At 38.8% G+C, this 26675-nt stretch overlaps 1 protein-coding gene across 2 annotated transcripts; it reads right to left on the bottom strand.

Annotated features, from left to right (window-relative positions):
- Window positions 1–1982: 1982 nt before the first annotated feature.
- slc23a2 (solute carrier family 23 member 2) lies at window positions 1983–26639 on the bottom strand. Of its 2 annotated transcripts, none has more exons than XM_026322071.1 (15): window positions 26370–26639; window positions 15393–15616; window positions 13608–13706; window positions 12746–12862; window positions 11398–11555; window positions 9214–9302; window positions 8885–8952; window positions 7723–7904; window positions 7150–7270; window positions 6378–6534; window positions 5976–6123; window positions 5742–5847; window positions 5251–5518; window positions 4858–4953; window positions 1983–4503 (listed from the first exon to the last, which is right to left on the bottom strand). In XM_026322071.1, exons 2-15 carry the CDS (start codon window positions 15495–15497, stop codon window positions 4229–4231), a joined length of 1989 nt encoding a protein of 662 aa, XP_026177856.1. In that variant the 5' UTR covers window positions 15498–15616; window positions 26370–26639; the 3' UTR covers window positions 1983–4228. The 2 variants fall into 2 exon arrangements, with proteins under 2 accessions (XP_026177856.1, XP_026177857.1); XM_026322072.1 differs by having other exon boundaries at window positions 15393–15619.
- Window positions 26640–26675: the final 36 nt, after the last annotated feature.

Below are 26675 nucleotides of genomic sequence, written 5' to 3' on the forward strand. Positions count from 1 at the left end.
GTTATTAATGACCAACAGACTCCTGATTAAGGTGGCCAGACAGTGTTTTCTCCTGCATCCAGAACCATCAACAGTCAGAATTACTAGGGAGAAAACCATGTACACTAAAGAGAGGACACTGACATATTTTCACTGTTGGAGGTTAAACTGTAGATAGAGGACACATGATGTAATGGAACAAGTGAATGCTGGCAGCATAAAGACGATATGACACATACAACACGGTCATATGTTGTGCGTTATTTTGTGTGTATGATGTTTACTTAGGAAACACCAAAGAGCCATAAACTTCAACCCACCCTACATTTACTCCCTCTGTAACAGGGTTGGCTGGAGAAGCAGTGAGTACTGTCTGACCCCTCCTTCACCATCCCTGCTCCAGGAGCACAGTTATAAAGCCAAGGAAGCCAAAAACATCAGCTGGTGTGCTTTTAACACAATGATAAATTTACCAACCATACCACTGCTTTTACCTACAACTATTCAACCTGAGCAAAGCCAACATTCAGATGCTGCTGCACATCAATCATCATTAGTCAGCCTAGCCCTGCCTGTAACCACAGCACTCCTTGTTTCTCTGTGATTTAGTCATTTAATATATGTCTACTGTTTGTCCAGAATAACATCATCTTTGTTCAGAAATAATCCAACATTTCTGCAGACTACACGAATGTTACACCAAATTCTGTGGGGCCATCAGATTCTATGAAAGAATTTGCAATTTCAGCTACATTAGCACCGGAAATGTTTCTCACTTTTTCCACATAGTCTACTGGTAATGAAAATGATGCCCCCAGTGTTGAAGACAAAAAATAAGAAAAAAAAAAAAAAAAAAAAAAAAAAAAAAAAAAAAAAAAAAAAAAAAAAAAAAGGCCCAAACTTTGTGACTCCAACTCACAAAAGAAAAAAAAAAAACATTTCAAAAGAAAAAACAAAATATAAATTGACATATTCAGTAAAATGAGAACATTTACACTGGCAACACAGGTAGCTGAACTTACTACTCAGACAACTGGTACAGCAGAATATACACACTGGAATTACTGGAGTTTAAACATTGGTTTTGTCCTCGGGAAACACTTTATCTTTCTGGGAAGAAAGTAGACATCTTTAAGATCACAAAAATGCATTTGATGCATTTGCAACCTAGTGTTGGCCTGCAGGCAAAATAACATTTGCTTGTTTGCCTAAAGTTGGATCTCTGTGACCAAATCATGAGTAAGCTGTGGAGTGCTGAGGGCATTAATGCAGCCATAGTCAGAAACACACCAGACTAAGGTCCAAAAATAGTAATTTATAAGGTGGTTCACCAAAAAAAAAAAAAAAAGTTCATACTTGACTATAAATCTGTATAAGCACTCTCGTGACATTTTAGGGTCTAAGGTTAGAATCATTCACTGTGACCCTGATGTTCTTGGCACTGTTACATGTGCAAACAGTACTTGTAGTAAAAAGGCCCTGACTCTTAAGCTTTGCTTGATCATCCAGTTCAAGAATTTAAGTGTTTTGCTTATTTTTAAAAATGACATCAAATAATAGGAATGAAATAGAAGCAACATATATCTTATGTTAGAAACTACGGTAATAAAAAGCTGCTTTCCCCAGGTGAGTTTCTAAAAGCAGGGACTGTAGCAGAGGCTGAGGCCAGGAGTAGCACCCATCACTGATCTTTACAGGGCAAGAACAAATTAATAAACATTGTTCAAGAGATACATTAACATGCTTCAAGCAATCTAAACCGTAACTTTCTTTTCATAAATACAATAAATAACTAACAAAACAGCTAAAAAATTATAAAATCTGGGATGAGATTTCAAGCAAAATTTGCCAGTTTCTCCACAACTACCATTGCTCAAAAAAAGGTTTTGGTATATGGTTAGCAGTACAATAAGAAGAAATTAAAATAAAGAGCTTTTAGATTAAAAATCTCAGATTTGCTAAATATTTAGTACTGTTACTATAACATATCTTTAGGATTGTGCTTTTTTTTTTTTTTTTTTTTTTTTACTGCTACATTTGCCAAGATTATGCCGTTGCAAACTCCTCTGCATGTAAAGCAGCAGAGGCACATTATGTAGTCAAATAACAGACACTATTCACACCTGGGTCAACACAGCACAGGCTGCTGATGTTCTGAATCCTGTTGGTCAGCCAAACATGCCGCCTCAGTCTGTACTAGGATAAGAGTGGGAGTTGGATGGGAGGAAGAAGGAATGTAAGGGAAAGTAATTGAAACCATTAAACATGTAAAAATTGTTCATAACATCAGCAACATTTATGTTGCAAAAATACAAATTTCATCATCTGACTTGATCCAGACAACAGAGAAATGATCCAAACCCTGCCTATTACTTTTAGATATTCTGTAACCAAACAAAACTACAACCTTTAGTACAGTTATGCAAGGGCAAACTAAACACACCAATAAAAATAAAAAGTGGATTTCAATAGAGACATCGGGTTATTATTTATGCTGCAGCCTTTTTAAAATGGGGTGATCCCCCCAAAGAATGTGAGGGAAGAGCCACGCAGAAATTTGAAGATCTCTGCACTTATACAATAACAAATTTTTACAGTGACAAGAAAAAGTATGCAGACCCTTGAATTTAAGAACTGGTCAAACCTGCTTTGGGCAGAAATAAGGTCAAACAAAGTGCTTTCTAAATCTGCAGATCAAACCTGCACAACATTCAAGAGGAATTTTGGATCATTCTACCTTCCTTAAAGAACTGCTTCTTGGTGTGTGCTCTAACTGGGTCACTCCTAAAAGTGGATTTTTATTAAAAGTTATTCTGTAGTAGATGCACTGCCCTTTTCAGACTATGGAGAGTGTGGCATGTACTTTCCAAGCAATTTAACCTTAGTTTCATTAGATCAGATAACATTCTCTCAGTAGCATTGTGGCGTGTGAAGATGTTCTTTGGCTGTACAAGTGATGTTTATTTTTTTGGGGTGCGGAGAGAAGCAGCCTCCTGTAATGCCTCATTTGTGTTGAATATAATGACCTGTATGAATAGAGAAAGTGTTATTCCAGAATATATGCATGGAGGTAATTTCAAGAAGTTCACTTTTGCTTGCCACTGTAATTCTCTCTGATAAGGCCTCATCTGTGTTAGTGTGTGCCATTGGGTGTAACCGTTGCAAATTCACTGCTATTATCACCACAGCAGCAATAAAAGCTAATGTACATGCTTACGTATGTTAGAGGAAATGTGAAATAAGCAACTAAAGGTTATTAAACAAAAATCTTGCAAACATTAACTAGCCAACATGAGGCCAACATAAAACTAGTTCAGTCAAATTTGACAGTCAAAATACAGATGCACCCAGGGGAAGTAGAGTTCTGGTCTTGTTAGTAAATGGTATATAATACTGACAGTGAACAAATGTAAACTAGTATGTTAATGATTTTAAACAATGACATGGGAGTTCTTGTAAATATTTCCACTCTACTACAGTACATACAAATGAGGGATGTGATGTTCTTTAGCATGAAGTTAGCAGATAGGATGTGTCGCTAAAACAGGAGGCATAATGAAGAAATGGGGGAGTAAGCTGTGGACTGACATTCTTGTTTTGAACGCAGGAGGCAGATAGTGCAAAAATAAATTTCACAATCACTTCGCATGGCTAAGGGCACCTGATAAACCATTTATCAATCGGCATGACTGATAGCAGCTCAAGCTAGTTTTGGTGAGGCTGTTGGGGCATGTGCATGCGTGCATGTTTTCAATGTGATTGCATATTGATTCTCACAGAAAGTTTTGCATAATGTTCAATTGACATAATCAAATCTGCTTGTAGAAGGTTTTATAAACTGGCCTGCGCAGTGCATGTTAACCGTGACACAGCTGAATCATCAAACATTCAGCTGGATGTTTGTGTTTATCCTTCTAGATTAAAGCGCAAGTAAATTAATGCACAATCCCATTACCTCTTCCTGCATACTGTACATAAATGCACACACACCAACTAACCTCTGAATAGTGACATCTTTTATAGCAAGCTGCGACTTGCTACAGCATGTTAAAATAGCATAGTGGGATGCAGGAAAAGCCTAACACAAGCTAAAGAAAACATATTGATGGGGGATTGGTGCATCACATCTCCTTCCACACAATCCTGTGCCCTGCACTGTTTTTGCCTTCCATTTTCCCATCATGCTATCTTACTGTACCATCCCTTGTTCCCCAAATTCTGCCACAAATTTTCAGCACTAGTCTGTTTGCTATACCCGACTCTCCCTTGGCGATGTGTTTCCCTCGCCTCCCACTCCTCCCTTTTCCATTTCCCTGTGTCCCATTCTGCGCCTGCAGGCTTCTTGTAGTCTCCCCCACTGGTAGCCTGTGAAAGTGGGGCTGATTGGGATGTATTTGAAAATGGGGTGTCTGCGGATGAAGTCCATTCCAAATGGCAGGTCATAAGATCTCATCCCTTCCAGTTCTGCTGCACTAAGACCAGAACCACGTTTCAGCTTCCTGATGCCTCGTTCTTCAGGGGAACCTGACAAGAGGAAAAGGCAGAAGGGATTAATCATGAGTTCCTCAATGTTCAAACAAACAAGTAAGAAGATCAAGAACAACATGACATGATCTAATGAGTATTCCTTTCCTGCTGCGATCGTACGACCTGTTTTGAAGACAAAAATACAAACTCTTTAAGTGAAATTCCACCCCATCCCAAGAGGTTTCTGGATTTATAACCAGTCTGGCCTGTCATGAACAGCTTTGATAGGTATACTTGTGCCTACTTGAAGACCTTTCTACCTTTACATTACCATTAAAATCATAAACACACTATAATATACGACATTGTCAGTTTGACAAATGTAAAATAATAGTAGATTAAACACTTTACCAGGGATAGTATTGTCCAAAATGAAAGCAACAGAGCCCCCAACAAACATGGCAGTGGTGAGAAGCACATTCAGCACTTGGTCAATCTCAACAATGCCTGAGGTAAAGAGAAAGGCCATAAGTAAGTGAATACAACACATCTAATCACACAAACATTTCTATTGTCATTACGCCTCTTAAAAATGACCTGCAGATGAAATGAGACAGTGAAGCGGAAATGAGCCATTCACATCTAACCTATAGAGGAAGAAGTAAACATAACCTTTTCATTTCATTAATATTCTCACAGAATCAGGATGCATTCCTATATATATTTAAAAAGGCATATTTGCACTGACTGTCACAGACACTTAACTAGCTTGTATACATGAAGGGATCTCTCCCCTTTACTCACCCGTGACCAGTGGGTTCTGTTTGAGGTAGCTCGGCAGCATTAGACCAAAGAAGATAGAGAAGCCCAGGACAAAGAGGTTCCTGGAGGAGTTGAGGTCGACAAACTGCAGGTTGGACAGTCCCACTGCTGTGATCATACCAAACAATGTGCAGAACAGAGCTCCAAGGACAGGGTCAGGCAATGAGGCAAACAGGGCACTGAATTTACCCACGAGCCCCAGCAGCAGCATCATAGCAGCGCCGTACTGAATCACCCGTCTGCTGCCCACCTGGAGAGCAATACCAGATACAAATGGATCATAGGGCATATCAGAAAGTGAGAGATGAGACAGAAAGGTTTAAGCCCAATGTAGCCCTTATACCCTTGCCCTCCCAATTCTGCCTCCATGTGAATTTTAAAATGAAGGGTTTTCCAGTTTGTCTTATACTACAGACTATCCGGGTTATTTAGTTTAATGCAGTGAGAAAAATTTAAGTGTAGGTGTATGTTACCTTTGTAATTCCCAAAACGCCTATATTTGGACTCGAGGAGGTGGAGCCATTTCCTGTCCCAAACAGACCATCCAGTACACAGGAAATGCCCTCCACAAAAATTCCCCTACAGATACAGAGGAAAAAGTCTAATTACAGTATCTGACAGACAGTAAATTTCCAATGCTCGGTTGTTTAAACAACTCGAGTACTGGAAAGAATGAGAGTATAAAAGAAAATAGAATAAAGAGCTACCTGTTAATGGCATGGATGGGGGGTGGAGGAGCACAAGACAGGCGAGCACAGGCATAGTAATCTCCAATCGACTCGATGATACTGGCCACCACAGCGCTCATCATGCCGATCACACCAGCAACCGTTACAGTAGGAACACCCCACTGGACTGTTGGGGTAAAAGTCACAGAACGGCTCAGAGCTGAGAAACTGATGCATTTAAACAGAAAACATCTTTAAAAGGAAGGGATCCGAGAGAGGTTCAGCTTTTACCCATGAACAGAAAGCTCATACAGCTTTTATGATTCAGTCATAACAGTGTGATCGCACAGTGTCTGCCTGCAGATCAATCACGGCTACTAAAGAAAAGGAATAACAATCTTTTCCGACAGCCCCTTCCCATCACACCCAGAACTAACTTACAGGGATAGGGGATCTTGAACCAGGGTGCAGCTGTGAGGATGCCTTGACGTGCATCTGTACGGGCGTAGAAACCATACTTGTCCTTCTCCGGTGGGAAAACATCAGTTACAGTAAAAATAAAACACAACAGCCATGATACCAGGATGGCCATGATGATCTGGGTGCACAGAGAATGGAAACATCTCAGACGGTCACAATGAAATACAAACAGAAGCACACACATTTTACTAGCACTTATCTTGCATTCCTGTTTTCATTTAGTTTTCTCTTCTGATAGAGATCCAAATAGACTCTAATGGAGCAATGTGACTTGTAAATTGTGACTTTTTAACTTTTAGAAAATTTTAATTAAGCATGCACTTTATTGTTCACTTTAACATTTTTATGGTTAAGAGTATAATGAAAAGCAAAAGAACTATCAGATGCTGTTTGTGCACAGTATGAATCAGACTGATAGGTAACTGTGATGTGACTAAGAGTTTAATTATTCAATATATCACCAGCAGAGGGCAGGACAAGACTGATTTACACACTGCACAAAGGCACACAAAGAAAACCTCTTAATCTGTCAGGGAGGAATGAGATGAACTCTGCTGAATATTTGTGACTTGGATAGAGATAGATTACAGTGGAGGCAGGAGGACAAAGTTTTAGTAAAAAAAACAAAAAACAAAAGGGGTATTCATTAAGAACTAGCACTAAATTCACCAAAATAAATGAATCACAGGGCAGAGAGCTGAGGTGCATACAGTATGTGAAATGCTGCACTTACAGGAAACATTTTGAAGACCTGCAGTCTATAAGAAGTCCAGCCTTTCTTCGCTTTGTAGACTGGGAGAGGAAAGTTAACGTTTCTGGCATATTGAGAGAAGACCAGCACCAAGAAGATAGTTCTGCAGACAAAAACAATACCTCTCAGATTTGTGGACCACAGACAACAGTATCTTGTTATTTTCTATAATGCGTACTATGCTGTGAGTGAGATAATGCTTTATGGACATGTACTATTTTCTCCTGTCTATGTCAGAAAAGGACCCCAGAGGCTTCGGAGCCAATCCATTACACTAACTGCCAGAGAAAATCTGGGGCAATTACAGACACATATCCTCAGGCACTAGGGAATTATGGTGTAAACAACCATGACACAGCAGAAACTGAAATCTAGAATAGCGTAGCTTTAAAGTGGATCATTTCCCATGAGACAGTATATTTGCAGTGCACATGACACAGCACATTCTTTGCTTTCTTTCTGTCCAGCATTTCCTCTTATCTGTTCATTCTGGAGCTGCCCAAATATTCTCTATGAAAGAGTACTGTGTTTCTTTGCAATACTTGCTGTACTTACAGCATAGCAATACCCCAGTGTTTTCCAGCCCTCTCCCCTGCGGCCTGGAAACCAGACAGGCCAATCAGGGCCACGGTGGGGGTGATGGTCAGGGGTCCAATATACTTCAGCAGGATCCCGGGAAGACCCAGTGCTCCAATACAGACTTCAACTAGGGATGACACAATGATAGCCCCCTGGATCTGAGCGCGCGCACACACACACACAGACACACACACACACACAGACACAGACACAGACACACACACACACACACACAGAAAAGACATTTTTAAATATTATGAAAAACAAACCAGAATGTGCATCCACCCACAAAATCTGTTTAAAAATCTGTTGTTTTTGAATCTAAACTCAAGTGAAGGTGCTGGCTCAGAAAGACATAAGAAGACGGTGACAAATTAAATTCGAGTAGTACTTTAACTACTAATATTTTTTAAACTATGCCAGCATTCCTGCAACACTGTACAAAGCACAAGACATAAGTACTAATCAATCACAAATCTTTGCTTTGCAGCAATTAATCAGCACATTCCCCAATTTCCCAGCGGAAAACCTACTAATACTTTTCAAAATAATATAAAATAAAACATATGTGTCAAGAATAATGACATAAGAACATTTTCCTTGTGTTAGAGGTCCTGTTTGTCCTGTCTTCATCTGTATTTGTGTTCTCTTCCGTCACCTTTGATCACCTGTACAATGTTCCTGCACGTAGCCCATCGATGTTCTCTTCAACAATTTGATTCAGTCTCATTGATTTAAGTCTCAATGAACCATCACACAGAAGACAATTATTGGCTTACGCAAACAGAAAAGGTTAATCGAAATTACCAGCGTCTCTCACAGAAAAACAAACCCTACAGCCAATGATGTTCCGGTTTGGATACGTGGGGGAAAAAAAAAAAAAAAAAAAAAAAAAAAACTACTCCTACAAGTAAAATTGCTTAAAGATTAGCTTAACAAAACATTTGTTATTTCACTATAGTTTTATAACCATTTGCGTAAGCAGTGTTGAGCAACATCTTATAATTGCATTGAATTGAATATGATTTCATTGTCTAACACCTCTAACCAGTTTTGCCTTCTTTTATTTTTTTAAGCTCCCTCCCTCCCTCTATCTTTTTATCCACCTCTGAATCTTTCATTGGTCTCTTTGCCTCACCTCTCGTATCCTGGGGTGCCAGATGTGATCTGTGTGCAGAAGCTCTGTGCCATTTAATACTGGAATCTCTGGTTGTGGAAAATGTCAGGAAGATAAGAGATTAGAAAATGAGATGTCACTACATGAGTCATAGATCTAGCCATTCATCAGGAGCAGACGGATATGAACAAGCAAATCCTATTTGGGGCCAAATAATTCACTCCTGTCTTTGCAGACTCTGATGTTGGCAGAAATTGGGAGTCAAAGTAAAGAATGATCCACAGTTTGAATCACAATGTTATATCACATGGGAGTGTCTGTACTGAATGTGGTAAGAGAGAGACAGTTACCTGTACTATTACACTTCCACTTGTCCAGCGATAGGATGGCTCTGGCGGGTGCAAGGAAAGCAAAAGCACTGGCCTGGAACAAAGGCAACCTAAACACACACACACACACACACAAAAAAATGCACTGTTTAGAAAAAGTTACAAGCCTGAATAGTTCCTGTGTAGAGCCTATGGGTGGCTATTTCAAACTGATCATTTTGGCATTTACGGTTGATGCTATTCTTGGATAGACATTATCCCCATTTATTTTAGCATCATTTACTGTGTGCAATGTGAAAATCCTTCTGGTCTTTTGCAGGATAACCTAAGGTCAAGAATAAAGAGGGTGGGGTAGTAAGAGTAATTATTGCTAGCACAGATTGTCCTCTGATCGTCTTTCAATGAAACCATCCACTCACACACTTAGTGAGCTCAAACATGACAGTTTTTCTCTACAGCAATTTTATGAGCAATTATGACAGTGGTGAAACATGCTCTGCTGTGTGGCTGACCTTTACAAATTACAACTGGAATGAGGGGCCATGAAATAGTGAAGTATAATAAGATCTGATCATACAACAAACAAAACAACTGTAATGATGTTAGTGGAAATATAGAAATAAAAATGTTTAAATCAGCTAAAAAGGGATTGTGGGCATTGTACATTCTTCAAAAAGGAAGTGAGCATTCATAGCAAAAGACTGAATTAGTTTAATGTATGATGCTTGACTCCACACACATATTTCTCTAAGATTGACAGCTTATAGTTACTAACAACTGTGTCCAATATAAAATATAAAACAAGCCCTGCCATTAAAAAAAAAAAAAAAAAAAAAATATGTGGGCTGGTAATGCAACGGGAATGCATCTCAACCCAAAAACCAAATTGTGTTTAAATCAGAAAATAAGGAAGAACTGAGAAAACAGCCTGTGAAAATTAGTTCTGTAGAACATTGTCAGGTCTGAAAAAGTAACTGTGATAAAGTGATCAGAGTGATCTCAGTCTGAGCTGGAAACATTTCTTTGAAGAAAACCTGTGTGGAGTTTGAAAATACACTGCTTCCTGCTGTTTGTGTAGTGCACTGCAATATTTCAGCTGTGTCTGCAGTGTTTTCTTTAGATTTCAGATTAAATCACAAAACTCTGAAGACCCTCGTGAGGAAAAAGAAAAAAATCCCACAAAACTGCAAACATCCACACAGACAATCAATCTTACTGAGTTTAAGGCCTTTTCAGAAAGGGTTTAACCACCACATACTGTACGTCTTTCAGTTAAAAAGTAGATACGAGTGTTTGCACATCAATTTCATTAAGGCATCAGTCAAGGCCATAGAGTGGGTGTCAAAAAGAACAGGGAGTGCCTGTCTCTGTCTGGGTTTGTCTGAATGAGGTGATTTGACTGCTGCCGCACACTGGGAGGAATAATGAGACACCCAAGAATCTGCTACAACATGATGGAAAGATTAGGTTTATTACAAAAATGGCAACATTGTGGGCTTACCTCACTGACCTGCTCCTCTTTTAATATCCATGGGAAGAGGTGATGTCTTACATAAATTCTTATTGTGTCAGTCAATGACTGGATTGATAATACTTTCAGTTGAATAGCTGGTTATGAAACCAGATCACACTATGTATGAGTAATGTTATGTAAAAGAGCAAAAAACAATTAAAAACGAAAGGCTGTAGAGATTAACAGGTTTATGTGATTGTGAAAACCTTGAGGCACAATGAGGACTGAGAGGAAAAAAAAAAAAACAGGAGAAAGAAGAAAAAACATCCATGAGGAAGCTGAAGAAATGTGTAGAAAGTCAGTGGAAATATTGAAAAATATGTATTTAAAATAAATTAAAAAAAAAAAAAAAATATATATATATATATATATAGATATAGAGTGCCTAATATTAAAAACATAAGTATTGATAAAGCTAGGTCCAATGAGCTATACCTGACTGGAAAGCACTGATTTCTCTCTTGTAAAGACATTACTATGCGCTTAACTGATTATAGCATCAGTGTAATTCTTATTGCCTGCCCAGAACTGATGTAATAGGTGAAAGCACATGTGGCTCATTCTTATGTCATGCTATCAAAAGCCAAGGAAATTAACTCATCAGATTCTGACAGAAAATACACATACAAGAGAACTGTATGTGTATATTTAAGAAATATCTAGGGAAGACAGTACTATTTAGGAGTGTGTACCTGCAGCCCAGTGTTGTCTGTAGTAGTGTGGTAATCCCCACACAAAAGAAAATGGTCCCAATGAGTTGACTGGTGGCCCACTGATCAAATCCTACACACATCGCTTCAGCAAGGAGGAATGGCACTGCAATAGTTCCACTGAAACATGTCAAGTAGTGCTGTAAAGACAAGAAGCCAGAAGGTCAGTGATTTGATATGATTTTGAGGTCTGTTTTTGACACCAACTGAGAACTCGGCTGTCGCTCAGCAGGTCATCCACTATGTGGAGGTGGTTCCATCCCTGGCTTCTTTAGTCTACATGTCAAAGTCTACTTCAGCAAGACTCTGAACCCCTAATTGCTCCTGGTGGCCCTTCCATAGGTGTGAAAAATTGTGTGTGAGACTGTGGGCCAGTAGATCAATAGAAAAATGTCTCTAAATATAGAGCATTTACCATAACTCTGCACATTACAAAAACACCAAAACCAAAATCCTTTGCTTTGTTCTGAAATGACATCTGAGCAAGTCATTTGCTTTTGGGCTTTTTAAACTTATGAAGTAGTTTATACATGGTGGCACAACTCTTCAACAGAAATAAATTTAACTGCAATTCTTCAACAGAACTGTGCAACTGTAAACATGTAAGGCTCATGACACATAAAAACCTTGATTATGGGAAATGTAAAATGGAGATCCACCTTTAGATTAAATCACTTGGAAAAATATGTCATCTTCATGTGGCCATCACTTAACAGGCAACAGTGTGACTCACACATGTTACACAACAAAGCATTGTGGAAAAACCCTAATAATGCCAGGAAGGATTCAAATATCTTTCATACGTCATGGTCTGATCTTTGTTTGTTCTATGACTATGATAAAGACCAGACACATTTTATGGCCAATTATTGCAGAAAACCATGTTCAAGTACTTTCTTTGCCATTGCAAGATCTTTTCATCAATGACTATTAGGAGGAGATGTCAGAGGACAAAAACCTAGTGGCCAGACAGTTACGACGTTAGAACCCACTGAACCACCAACACGATGACTATCGTGAGCAAAATCCTATTTTTGTGTCTGGCGTCTAGTTGCATAATGACCACTGTGAAAATGCAAAAAAAAAAACTGCAGAGATGACAAGACGTACTTGCAAAGAGAAGTAAAACCACAGTAAGAACATAACACATCACAATTATAAAGGATATTTTGGAGGTGAATGTTTTGGCAAAAATTATTTTTCAACGCATGTATAAGGAAAAATATTTATGACTGATAACATGCACACTGCAATTAAGAAAAAAAACAAAACAAAACAAAACAAACAAAAAAACAAAAAACAAATAGTTGAGTTTAATCTGAATAGTTACCTGCAAGCCTAAGAATACACACAGGTACCAGGGTGGGGTGTCTTCAATGGTATAGATCATATCCATCCTCCTTGCATCCACACTGTCTGTGCTGTCCAACGTCTCAGACATGGAGCTCTACACACACACAATAAGACAAAAGAAACAGGATGAATCATGATGGACAGGAAAATGTTATGTATGAAAGGGATGTGAGAAAAGAAAACAAGCCATGGTGAAAAAAAAAAAAAAACAGTGTGAAAGAGCAGAACACAGGACTTTATTCTCCCACCAAAGAAAAATTAAGAGTAAGGGATGAGAAAAGAGCAGAGGAGGAGAACAACAGGAAAAACAGATGAGTCCGACACCAAAATTAGTGCTGTACTGCTGTCCCCTTCACCGATTTAAATACCAAACTGCATATAAAGCAGGTAAACTTACCTCTACTTCAACCAGCTGTGAAAATAAAATAGTGCTAATGCGTTAATGTATTAGTAATAATATTCCAAATATTTATATCTAAGACTTTGAGAATGAGCCCTTCTGCCCCAGTGAAAATGCTTACTTGTGATACTTCAAAAAACTTTTAATGCTGTAATTTTAATTTTTCTATATATTCTTGTTGGTGCTTTTTTGCTGACATCAAAAATAACAACTACTTTTTCCACAAGGGTTGAAAATCATGTGAGTCAAAGGTGAGGGACAAGAAAAGTCACTGAATCAGTTATGCTGACTGTGATTAAACAAAATTACAATGTGCAACATAAGCAAGAGCACCATGTGACTGTGTGTCAAGTCTGCTCAAAAACAGGGTTATTTAGGATAAATAACCTAAAATACATGAGAATTGTGTTTAATTTGTCAGTGCTTGCTCTTGAGATACCTTTTCTGCCCCTTGGTTATCTTTAGTATAGATGGCCATCAGCTCTGTGTTCTCGGTGTCCTGGTCTCCTTTGGCACCGTCCAAACCGTTTACCACCACCTAAACACATGTAATTCGGATATTTTGTCAACTTTTTTCCTTTTATTACAGCAATACAAAGGTCAATCTTAACTAGAATTTGCCAAATCATGCTGGCAAACCAACGTGCAAGCTCCCAGGCAGCAGAAATGCTCACAATGTTGACATTTAGTTGGCTGGCTGACAAATCAGAAGAAGCCAGGTGAGGTGAAACATTGTGAAAGTATGTGTAAGTTCCTGTGTATGTGGTACTCTGAGACAGGAATGCAGACATGTCAGGTCAAATTAGGTCAGTATGAAGCTTGAATGCTACAACAACTTATCATTCCTGGGGGGAAAATAAAAAATAAAATAAACATGAATACGCTTTTCCTACAGGATGCAAACCTGGCTCCTTCCAAACAAATGCCTTCCACAGAGTGTGTGTGGTGCATAATTATGTTTTTCCTGTGTATATCCCAAATGCATCCTGGTCATATTAGACAACAAAAGGAAGGTAACTTAAAAATAACACATGTGAAGATTAAAAAACAAAAGACATTTAAAAAGATAAAATACTTTTGAATGTTGAGGGACAATATGCAAATATATAGGAGAATGCAAACAAGCTCATCCACCAGCTGGCACAGGTCTGTCTTTACAGTGTGGTGATTTTTACAGCAGAGCTTTTACTGTACAGTCCTGAGACCTGTTCTGAGAAAAACCTCAGGAACAGGACAGATTTTCACATGTAAACATAGTTGCTGTGTCTACCATAATAAACACTGAGCACCAGAGTCTCTTCATACATGAGTGGGATTTGTTAAATGTTGGACATGAATGTCTGTAACCTAAGAGACAAACATCTCACAATAGCGCAATGGGACAACATAAACACAAAGGAAAGTTTAAGCTTGTATCACATGTCCTTCCCTTTGTGTTTTACTGAACTTCTTCAAAAAGAACTATGACATAGGTGAAACCTCATGGTGGCTCTAGCAAACAGGAGTTAGTCTGGGTTTCTAAAGAAAAGCCACAGGTTTCAGGGTCACTGTCACAGCTATGTGGGACTCTTATTAGTTTTAGATCACTTTCAAACACTTCCATTACAGATTATGGAAACATGGTTAGCATATGGGCTAACGTTTTAAGCTTTGTAAGGCATGACACAAAAAAATTGCCTCGGCCCACCACTTCACTAAAGAAGCTCATTTTGTTTGTTTTGGTGACTATCGAAAAGTTCACAAATGCAGATTGGTAAACTGAACAACTTCAGGCTCAGCTCTCTCTTCACCAAAACGATCCAGTTGTGTTTGAGTTATGAATGGGTAAATTCCTACTGTCGTCACTGTCTTTTGATATCAAAGAAACACTGGCCCAGCTTGGTGCCAAGTGGTCAAGCAAAGGAAATGAATAGTTTGAGCAATAATAGCATGCACCAACAGGCCATCAAGTAGAGAGCTTATGTATTTGACTGCCTACTTGCATGCACACACACACAAAGAAGTCAATCAGCAATGCCAAATTTGAGTGTGCAAATCAAAAAGAGACGGAGGAAAAAAAAAAAAAAAAAAAAAAAAACAACCTCTAATTATGAGATTTTGTGTACACAGACCCAACCCAGCCATTTGGTCATTATATTAACTTACTTCAGACATGTTCAGGACATATCAGTGGTTTTGTCTGAGTGGGAACATTTTTAATGGTAATAGAATTAAAGTTGTATACCGGAATAGGGTAGAAATCAGCCCCATGTTTGCTCTCCTCTTCATATTTTCCTCCCTCACTGCTGCTGTCCATCGACTTGGAGTTAGTATTCTTCCCCACACCCATTCGTGTGTCTCGAGTGTTATCGCCGTCGTCTACTTTCTCTGCCCCTCCTCTGTCACGCTCTGATGTGAACACTGCAGATGAATCCTTCGGTCCAATTACATCATCCGGGATGGCCTCATCTGCTTAGAAAAAAAGAGACAGATAAAATACAGACATCAATAAATTGATTTTAAGATTCTAATTTTCTAACAGATTGCCAGAAAGGCTGCCACGTCATACTTCTTGGAGATTAGAGATTAGGTTCATCTGAGGACTTTTTGCATTTCAATTCTGGACAAAAATAAAACTATGACGACTGTAAAGAAGAAAAAAAAAATGAAAAGACAGAAACAGACATGGTTGGTACAGGGGAGAAATAGAACAACCAGAGAAAAGATGAAGACAGAAAATGTCAGTTTGTCCTCACAGGCATAGTGCTGTATTGTCTTTCCAGGAACACATCAACTTAAGTTTGTCCAAAACAAGGCCTTGAACTATGCCGTTCTGAATTATCCCTGTCTTTTGCCTGATACTGAAAAACTTTTAGGAATACTCTGTGCCTTTTATTTTGATTCTCACAATATACTGAAATTAAATGTATTCGAAAATGAAAATGTTGCCAGGATTTCAATGATGACAGATGTCACTCAGCTATCTGCCAAACACAACAGAAAGACACAAGCACATTGTCACTGGGGGGGAGGGCAGAGCCAAGCCTAGCTGACACTGGGTGAGAAGTGGAGTACACCTTGGACAGATCGCCAGCCTATCACAGGCTCAACATGGAGACAGACAAACACACCTATGGGCGATGCACGTCTCTCGACTGTGAGAGAGAGTAAAATAACCCACAGGAAACTCACACAGACATGAGGAGAACATGCAAACTCCACACAAAAAGGCTCTGGGTTGAACAGATTTCAAACCCAGAGCCTTCTTGCTGTGAGATGACACGCTAACCACCACACCTTTTGAAGTATGAACTGCTAAAAAAAACAAAGCTCAGTTCACGATTCCTCTGAGGGACTTGCACAAGGTTATATTATTAATAGTTAAAAAAAATTTTGTTTGTGCTCGTTAACTTCATTGTGTGACCAAACTGCCTTGTGATCTTGACCTAAATAAGGTACCTTGGCCAAATAAAAGCACTAACCAATTCATTTCTGACAAAAAAAAAAAAAAAAATGGTTTGATTACATTACATTACTGTGCATGGCTTTAGCGTCTGACAGCAAACAAACATGAGGTCTCTGGTATCTCTTTACAACGTAACAATCTGCATTTAAAACCAGAACCTTTTTCATACTCATTTCAAAATTACAACTAGAGCATCTTCTTGCTGAAATTCATACAACCACGAACCATAAAAGGATCATGTTCCTGTCGTCCCAATGGACACAGACACATAGGTCTTTCATTATTTAAAGGTCATGTCATTTATTACTTAGAAACCATGTTACTAAACAACCTTTGTATCACAGCCACAGAACAAATTAACTATTTACATCATTGTTTGGATTTTTACTTCCTATATTTCTCCAAGTTTTTGGTTAATGGTGTGACTAGATATGTGATTTTAAGTGCAATTTAAAATTAATAAGCTGTAAAAACTGCAGACAGTTTAGTCTGCAACTGTTGACTTACTATGAAATCTGATTGCTAAAAAAAAAAAAAAATACTATAGACTACAGAGACCAACAATATAATTGTTCTCCCTCCCCCCTCAAATATTCTGTTTCACCCAGCCAGTGTTCCTGCTTTCAATATAAAATGTTGGGATAGGTGTAATACCTAGTTGACACATCCCATCACTCTTGTCAATCTGGGCGGCTGGGAGCATCTGTGTGGGAGGGGCAGGAAAAGGGAAAGGAGGAAGCATAAAAAGAGAGGAAAGAAGAAGAAGAAGAGAGGGGGGAGCAGGCAGAGAGGAAGGAAGCAAAGGGGTAAAGGATAAGGAGGAGGGAGGTGAGAAATAAGTTAAATTGAAAGACAGCATTTAATTATAAACAAGTTAGTGTGAGTGTTGTGTTGAGTATAATTCAGATTAAAAAGGAAATTCCACATATAGAATATGTCATTTCAGAAATAATGAGGAGAGAGCAGTCATGAGTAATATCTGAAAGGAAGAGTTGAGGATGCTGAAAAAAAAACTTAAAATTAAATTTTTCCTTAACTTATATAACAAATTTATAAATAAATAAATAAACTGCAACAAAGCTTTGTTTGACGATCCAGACATCTTTAAGAGCTTCTGCCTAATCCTAAAAGAGCTCAGAGAGGCACTCACTTTTATAATGAGAATTTTTTCTGTGGCCCATAGCATTTTCTGTAACATGCTACTCAATTCAGCCTTTGTAAAAGGAAATGTATGTAGCAAGAACAGTTAAGATAATCACCAAGTTTTAAACTACAGATTCAAAATAATTCGTTGAGGGTCATTAGCCAGAACTTTCTGGGACAAAACAAACAAACAAATAAAAAACTCCCAATCTGGTTCTGAACTGAAGTGCAAGCTCAGTAGAGTAATGCTGCTCGAGAATGTCTACCTGGAGAGCATAACACTTCTCATTGATGATATAGGGAGTAGTCACAATAAACGCCACTAAAAGTGGCAGTTGTCTCTTGAAATCGCTATCCAGGTCAAACCTGTTTGTTTACATCCGACCTGACAACTGTCTCTAGCGTGCGTTCAAAAAATTCTGGTAACATCAGGTTTGATAAGGGAAGTATATAGCTCTGAAGACTCTGAGTTACTAGTCTGATGACGCATAGAAGAGCCATGTAGCATGACGACCTCAAGTGCCCCTCAAAGCTCTGCCAGAAAGTGAGAACTAGCCAAAATTTACTAACTTTCCACCAAATGTCCTTCCAACCCATGGTATAAAACCAAAACTGGTTCTCATAATGCATAATCATCCCTAAGACAGTATCATATAACCATGATTAACAGAGAGAGAGAAGGAAGTGAAGCAAAAAAATTAGAGAACTGAAAGTGAGTTTGTTTGACAATAATGTAAAAGAAAATCTGCAACATTTGTGATTTTTTTTTTTTAAATATATAAAGGGGGAAAAAAAAAAAAGAAAAAAAAAAGAAAAGTGTGGTTTGTGTGAGACACAGAGAACATAAAAAGAATCCAAAGTGAGGAGGAACAAAGAAAATTGTGGTGGTGACGTTAACCCAAACCAGATTGCATATGTTAAATCTTTAACCATGAGCTCTGTGAATCCTGAGCAGACTTGTGTCATGTTGTGTGGGACTTCACAGCAGATGTGTGTTGGTGGTTTCATTTCCAGTGCTAAATTTATGCATGTGTACTGTGTGCATATGTCTTAACTCAATCCCTGGCAGACGTTACATGAAACAACAGCATCCTAATACTAAGGATGCAACAAATTATTATTCTCTTCAATTAAACTGCTAATTACTACAAAAACAATTTCTCAGAGCCAAGATGACAACTTCAAAATTACTTGTTTTGTATGTAACCGACTCCCCACAGTTCACGGGGATGTAAAATTCAATTTACAATAAAGTCTCAGAATTTATGAATTCCAAGTTTTGATTCTTATTGTGGGTAAATGTTTTGTGAATTGGAAGGATTTGGGCTAAATAAATAATAATCGCTCGAGGATCTAAGTTTGGTTTGACCTGAAACATTTTGGCTTTCGCTCAAAATAATGACTTATGAGTGTGTTACAGACTAAAGTGACTCCTTTTGGTAAATGTGTTAAATTCAATGATTGTTACTCAGTCTAGATGCTGCTGATATGGTTTTAGATTTTCTGTGGTTAAATGGTTTGATTCACTATGTGCAAGAGTTCAAACCAACCTGGTTTCTGTTTTATTAATGTCTTAGTTCATGCAAATAAACTTTATCTACTAATCTACTTATCTAAAAGTGTAGACATCCTCCTGCAAACAAAGTGAATGCCATGTCGATCATTTGCCACAGTTCAAAGAAAAAAAAAAAAAAAACCTGCAACGATACTTTTTTGTGATAGCAGGTAACCAGTTAAAAGTGAGTTCACCATGAGGAAGAGGGAGATTGTCAAACAGCTGCAAGGGCACGTTTACATTAGTTAACTTCCTGTCAGTGGAGCAGAGGGGAATGGAGATAAGAGCTTGTCTTAACTGTGCAGTCAACAAGGACAGCACGCTGTCGCGGTACAGCTGCAACGACTAAATCTTTAATTGACTATTCTGTGGCTACTCTGATAATCAAACAATTGCCCTAATCATTTAAGCAAAAACACCAAACATAGTGAAGATTTTCTTTGTCATGTGATAGCAAACTGAAAATCTTTGAGTTTTGGATTGCTGGGGTGATTTGGGATGTTACAAAATTATTTTCCCAGTCTCTCTCGCACGCACACGCACACACACACAAATCTATTCTAACAATTCTCAACAGTTGCAGCCTTAAGATAAAGTGAGAATGAGTTACATGCATATATGTGTAAATATTAAAATACAGCGACAGGCAACAATGGGCCAAGGAGAACCACAAGTCTACTGGTTTTCACCTCATCTAGACAACGTCCTGTAGGTTCCACTGACAATAAGACAAACCTGGATGAATCAAACTGTTTTTGAGGCAGGACAACTCAATTGGAAACTATTGTCATTCAGTTTATCTGTTCTATGACCTCTTATATACAATGTGAGAAACATTTAAAAGAAGAAGCAGAGAATTTGGATTTAACACACCTTCAATCAAAAAAAGAGGAACCAAATAAGGAAATCACCTGGCGAGGTTGAGGTTGGAAAATAATCCCACAGATGCTCGACTCTTTAAGTCACATGGCTACCCATTTCTGGCATCAGCTTTTTATTTGCCTAAGTCACGCAGATACTAACCTCAGGGAGATGCATATGTTCCTTTGTTGTATAACACCAGATTACTGTGGCAGTTGCCCATGGAAATAACATTCAGCTTCAGTAACAGAGGGAGAATAAATAAATAAATAAAATCAAAGCTCTTAGAAAGACAAACAAAAAACAAACAAAACTTAGAGGTGATCTGCTGATTCATGCAGCCAATAGACATATTGAAATATTGCCTTTGAAACAGGTAAAATGGTGACATCAAGATAAAGCTAGACATGTTTTCATTTAAATACAGCAGTAATTTTAACTGAATTTCAGAAAGAAAAAAAAAACTGGAAAAGAAAATATATTTAATAATGCCAACACTGATATAAACAGGTTTAACATTTGCCATGTTCATCAGTTTAATACTGATGCTGTTACAAGACAAGTCAGGAGATCAAAGTCTCCTGATGAATAAAGGTGATTTAACCACTGGGCACCTTGAATATCTGTATAAAAAGTCATAATTCATGTAATAACCATTCTGGACCAAAGCGATGGGCCATCAACTCAACACTGACGGGCCCTAATTCTTAGGCACATAGAGGGGACACGATCATCATTTCTGATAGAAAGCCATTCATCTGTGTTGACTTTCCAAGCTACTTAAGGTTAGCTGCTCATGTTGGATCATGGGGCACTGAATCCTTGTGTGGTAGAATTTACTGAAATGTCAAACTGCTGAATAACTTCGACATCGTCCTGTTCAGCACTGCAGACTGTGGTGTCTCAGTGTATGAGACAGGTTTATTGTAAAACTGTTCCTACTGGAATTTGTTAGTTACTCAGAGAAGAGATCTTGTCTTCATTGCAGTTTTGATATAATAAGCTGGTGGAAGAGCAAATAAATTAGATATCATGTTGCTCAGGGGTAGAGTGTGTTTCCTGTATCCAGAAATAAACATTTAAGTAACACACACACACAAAAAAAAGAAAATCAATACTTAACTTGCACTGTGCAGCTAAGTTTTTTTTTAAAACAACATTGGTGGTCTAAATCCAAAATAATCCTGCTTTCTTTAGTACTTCACAGTTAAACAGCAGTTGGATTCCCTCCCATGTTGTGCTGTACAAACATTTCCCAGCTAAAGAAACCAAAGCAGCAGGCAAGACAGTCACTTTTAGATGAGAACAGAGATATTCAGCTTTTAAGTGTATTTTCATCCCTTTCTCAAAGCAATGTCTACACCTACACAGCATGATAGTAGTAGTACATAAATGGGCATTGTAACAGTACACTTTTCTTATAGGTTTCTCCACCAACTACAGTGTCAGGCATCCCCCCCCACCCTCCACCCATCAAGCCCAGCAGGGATATTTAAGACTAAAGGTATCCATTGTTGCTTGAAGTTGATAAAATCCTTCAACCCTATCTGAGCCAGACTCCTGCTGGTGCTCACAGTAGGACAACCTGTTTCATTTGCTTGTACAGTATCTGTGGAAACAGAATACCTTCAATCAGTCCCCAACTGTTCCATAATGATTAGCTAAATATGCCAAACCTCAGAGACCATTTTAACACCAAACGGTTACATTAAAGCCTATAATTATAGAGAGAAAGGCCTTCACTGCACTCCATAACAATACTTAAGCGGGTTAGAAGCTGTTTGCGCAATAGGAAAAGTAACAAGTGGATTATATTTTAAAACATTCAGCAATATTTAGCTGACTAGTACTTTAGAGGGAGAGTATGTAGAAGAACTGCAAATTTATTTCAGATCTGCACCTTACATTACTACAGCGATCATTTAGTAAATCTTTGACTTCTTTAACAAGACAGTTCTGAAACTCAAAAGATAGTGTATAAAAAAAAATAGCAAATCATTAGATCAGAGAAGCTGTAAACAAAGGCACTGTTGCCTATAAATGACCTGATCAATTGCCAAAACAGCTTCCCGTTAATATTCTTGTTATACCCTAATCCATTCCTAAAGGCATCGATACAGCACTACATATAGCTATAGATTGTGACTGGGCCAAAATACAGTTACAACTAAACAATCAGCTAATCAGTTGTTTTAACTCCAAAAGTATAATTATCACTTTCTGAAGAAAAATGATCACGTCCACCCAAAATCAAAATGCTTTTAGAGGATGTTACACGGGTCACTTAAAGCGTGTTGGTATAACAGGGGATAGGACACAAAACAAATAAGGCTGAGAAAGATAAGGTGACACTGCTGAGAAGTGATATGACGACTACCATCACTGGGTGAGGCTCCTCATTGATAGACCTGATACCAGAGCCAGGCGAGGATAGAGATCAGTGAATGAGGCCTAGAACACAAGGTCACACCAAATGCTAGTCTGTATGCTAGCCCATACATCAGCCTGTAACAGTGATGTTTGTGTTTACAGACTTCTTTATATTCTTTACTAAAAATCAGATTAATTGAAAACATAAATTGACACATTGATTATTAAAATAGTCCTTTAAAACACTTTGCAGTCAAGAGAAGAACATGGTTTTCCTAAACAAACGATAGTATCAGCACTAAAACACAATTAGTTGCCCTCACCAGTAAGTCAATACACACACATGCAGGACACTCCCGTGTAACAGGCCAATGAGGGGCTGTAGTAGTTTAAAATGTGTACATCCTCTACAAACAGTGAGCGTCTGAAAACTTAACCTGAACTACCAGTTAAGAAACAGTGCCTGTCAAGTAATGTATGTAGTTCAACAGGTTAAAACTGCTTTGTTGCTGATAGAACTGTATGGTGTGTTATGCTGAGTTTGGTCATTTAATCCCCATTTTACTCCAATTATTTTTTCATACAAACACACTGAAGCTTAGTGGCTGGACACTCTTACATTCTGACAGTACAAGTCCTTTTTATTTATATGGGAAAAAGGAGCATGCTTGTGAACATACTGCAAAGAAAACTGAAGTAAATGTTCTTTCATGCTATAACTAAAATCTCACCGTTACCACCCACCATACAACACACACACTTTTACACAGTGGGAAGGCACAGCATGACCCAGCACTAACAGTGTAATCTTAGTCACATGCTGACTTCACCAAACAGAGCCAGGAATCCATTTCTGTGACCCAGTTCACCTCAGTATACCTGTTCCTGGCCCGGTCTGACCTGACTTCTCTGCTCTATATGCATTTTCTGTCAGCATCATGCATCACCTAAAACATTAGGTAAATGAGAAGTCGGGCTGCTTCAAACAGGATAGAGGGGTAAGCTGAAATAATTTCTGAGATAACTGCAGTTTCATGTACAAGCTGAATTTAACATCAAATGACTCCTTAAGCAACTGCAACAAGTAAATGAAGGAATGGGGAATAACATTTCTGGTAGCCTAATTTACAGATTGACTGTGACTCACTAAAAGAGGAAGGAGAACTAAGAAGAAGCACCTGGCCAGAAACTGTCTAACACCTTTTGGGAGAGCTAATTTGGGAAAGTTACACTGAAAATCTAGTTGAGCATAAATAGCAACCAATGATCCTACTGTGCGATTTGGCTTGAATTATGGTCAATATAAAAATGCCGTTACGTTTTGTAACAAAAGTGTTGCACAATCAAACCAAATTTTACTTTCAGTACATGGGAAACTACTGCAGAGAGTCTACACAGGGCACGGATCATCTCATACAAGCCAAGTCTAATTAACTACTGACTTACAGACAGGAGGCAACAGACGGGGTTGGAAAAAACTTACCTGTACAGTCAGCACTGGCACGACCACAGGGAAATGAGCTCTCCCTCGAAATGACCACGTCTTGGTCATTATCATGGGCCTGTCTTAAAGTCTTGTAAATAAAACTGCCATCTATCAAATCTGGCAGAAAGAAGAGAGGTTGACAAACTTTGTTTTGACACCAATTATATGTAAACTGTGTGTTCCCAAGACCAGAGGCAAATTCTTTATATGCAAAAGCATATTCATCCTAGAAACTTCAGTCTCAACATTCGCTTGGATTTAAGAGTGACTCAGCAAAAAATTAAATAAGATATCTGAACCAGAGCCAGGGATTAAACAATCACCTCCTCCAGAGGTAGTTAAATTTAAAGGCTCACATTAGTGATGTCACATACTAGTTGTGTATTACTGCTGCTGTGAAGCATTCCCGACTGTTTTGGAGTACAACATGAAGTAGTATTCACTCGAGCTCAAACACAGTATTAAAAATAACCCCTGGAGTAAGACTGGCACCAGTTGTAGTCTTGCTGCAGTCTGCCACAAGACAAGACAAACTCTATTAGTCCTAAAGCCTGTGCAAAGTGCTGTACAAGAGGGGGAAAAAAAAACCCCACACTCAGCATGTACTACAGACTGTACTACCACTCTGCAAATGCTTAAATTGATTGAAGGTGTGTTACCAGAATCCAAAGGGTTATAATCAGAGTTTAAAAGATGAGAGGAGAGGTACAGTCTACTGAAACAGATTCTTCGGGGCATGAGGTGTGGGAATCCCAAAGATCTGACCCTCTAGTCCCTACTAGACTAAAAATTTGAGCTGTGAACTCGATGACTATGTTTACAAACCAGCTGTTAGTAATGTAGGATGGATTCTATGGCAGCTGTAGAAAAATTTGCATCTTTCAATTGCTTGTTGACTGACAGGGCACTGATAGGTACATGACACACAGAGATGCAATTCTTTATTTCACATTGGGCAGTCTGTACTCTCCACCAATGTCCTGGATATCCTGCAGCTGTGGCTAAAGTCTGTCACTTAAAAAGATGCACTGTGTTTTTACAGTAATACAGACAATATAGCAAACAGCATTAGAACACTTGGATCGTGAGAAGCTGTTGCATTTGCATGCACTCCTAGCAGTGGTGTCAAGTTTAAGGCTCTCTCGTACACAGCATGATCTACCCATGAAATGTGCTTGTTGAAGAGGTCTACTTCTTTAAGCTTCAGCTTTCATTTCTTGAAGAATTTCATGCTGGATCCTGAGGTGTTTGTGGACCATTGTGCTATTGTAGAAGCCAGTGCATATTCCCCCATTCGTGTGCCATTGGCTGCCACACAAACACAAATAAAAATGTCCCAGTGCCTTGCTTAACACTTGGAAAATAGGCATTGCTAATTACTGACCATGGAGTATGCTGCCCAAACCTTTTGTTATTATTTTTTTTAAATTCATGTATTGAAAATGGCAGTGCATTAACATTCAGTACAGACACATTTTAAAATGTTTGTTTGGGGAAAAAACAAAAACATAACATATGCAGTTTAGACCAGGGCTGCACAAACTTTGGCATATAACAAATCTAGTTCTCAAAGATTGGGCAAACAAACATCAGACACCAAAGGAGAAAACATGGTCATCCATCTGCCTTACTTGGTTACTCCTTTGTGCTTTGTCCACTTAAAATGAACCCTTTTAAATATTGTGTGTTTGCCTCTGACAGATGTACATGCAGTAATACTGTAAACACACACACAGACACACACACACACACACACACACACACACACACACACACACACACACACACACACACAGAGTCCCAGCCACATTTCCAGGCCAACTCCATCATCAAAAGCCAATAAACCCTAACAGGCACATAATCTCTAATGTCCCAGATTGTGTTGTATAGTTGCTGTACTTTCCTACCAGCTCCACCTTTTGGGGCAGATTTAAATGGCACCAGGCAATGCCAGTTAGGGCCACATAAACTCCTCACATATAAAAACCTTGACATACCTAACCTTCACAGAACAGTTTCTACGTGATAGGTATTTTTTATGACGCTCTGTTGTGCTAAAGAGAAGAAACGTAAACAGTGGAGGGTGAGTAAGGATAACCCGGCCTTGTGTTTCACGGTCACGCTTTAGCATCCGCAGACACACGGTCACACCGGTGGGCCCATAAAGTCCTCCAGCTACCAGAGCAGGGACCTTTACATCACTAGCCGTTTCTCATTAGCCAAACCCGGCTGCGACGATGCGGAGAGGACATCCAAAGCAGGAGGCTCTAAATGTCCTACTTCTTACGCTTTGTACCCTAAATCTAACGCTTGGGGTTTAAAATGGCACGTTTTCACTCACCTGCCTGATGAAAGAGAAGACGAAACCCACTTCCCTTCTCGGCTAATGGTACGTCCGTTGGCTAGTCCCCGTGGCTTGTGTTGTTGAAACAGAGAGGAGCGAAAAGCGGGCAAAGACAGCCTTCACTTGGACCTGGAGGGCAGCACCCACACAGACTAGACTGCGGTGACTAGATGAGACTGTCCTCAAGCCTGGTTCTCCGAAGACAGGCTGGTTCGCTGAGCAAACAGCTGCTAAACGTGTTATCCATGGAGGGATTTCGCCTTTCATAAAGCCACGGGGGTGACGTTCGTCATCACGCATGCT

The sequence above is a fragment of the Mastacembelus armatus genome, chromosome 9 (genome assembly GCF_900324485.2).
Source record: "Mastacembelus armatus chromosome 9, fMasArm1.2, whole genome shotgun sequence".
NCBI classification, from domain to species: domain Eukaryota; kingdom Metazoa; phylum Chordata; class Actinopteri; order Synbranchiformes; family Mastacembelidae; genus Mastacembelus; species Mastacembelus armatus.

Coding starts and splice junctions, on each gene's coding strand:
- slc23a2 (XM_026322071.1), bottom strand. CDS start 15,497: ATGGGTGTGGGGAAGAATACTAACTCCAAGTCGATGGACAGCAGCAGT. Junction 13,707..15,392: donor CTGATTTCTACCCTATTCCG/GTATACAACTTT, acceptor ACATGTGTTTAG/GTGGTGGTAAACGGTTTGGA. Junction 7,271..7,722: donor CACTGGGGTATTGCTATGCT/GTAAGTACAGCA, acceptor TTTTGTCTGCAG/AACTATCTTCTTGGTGCTGG.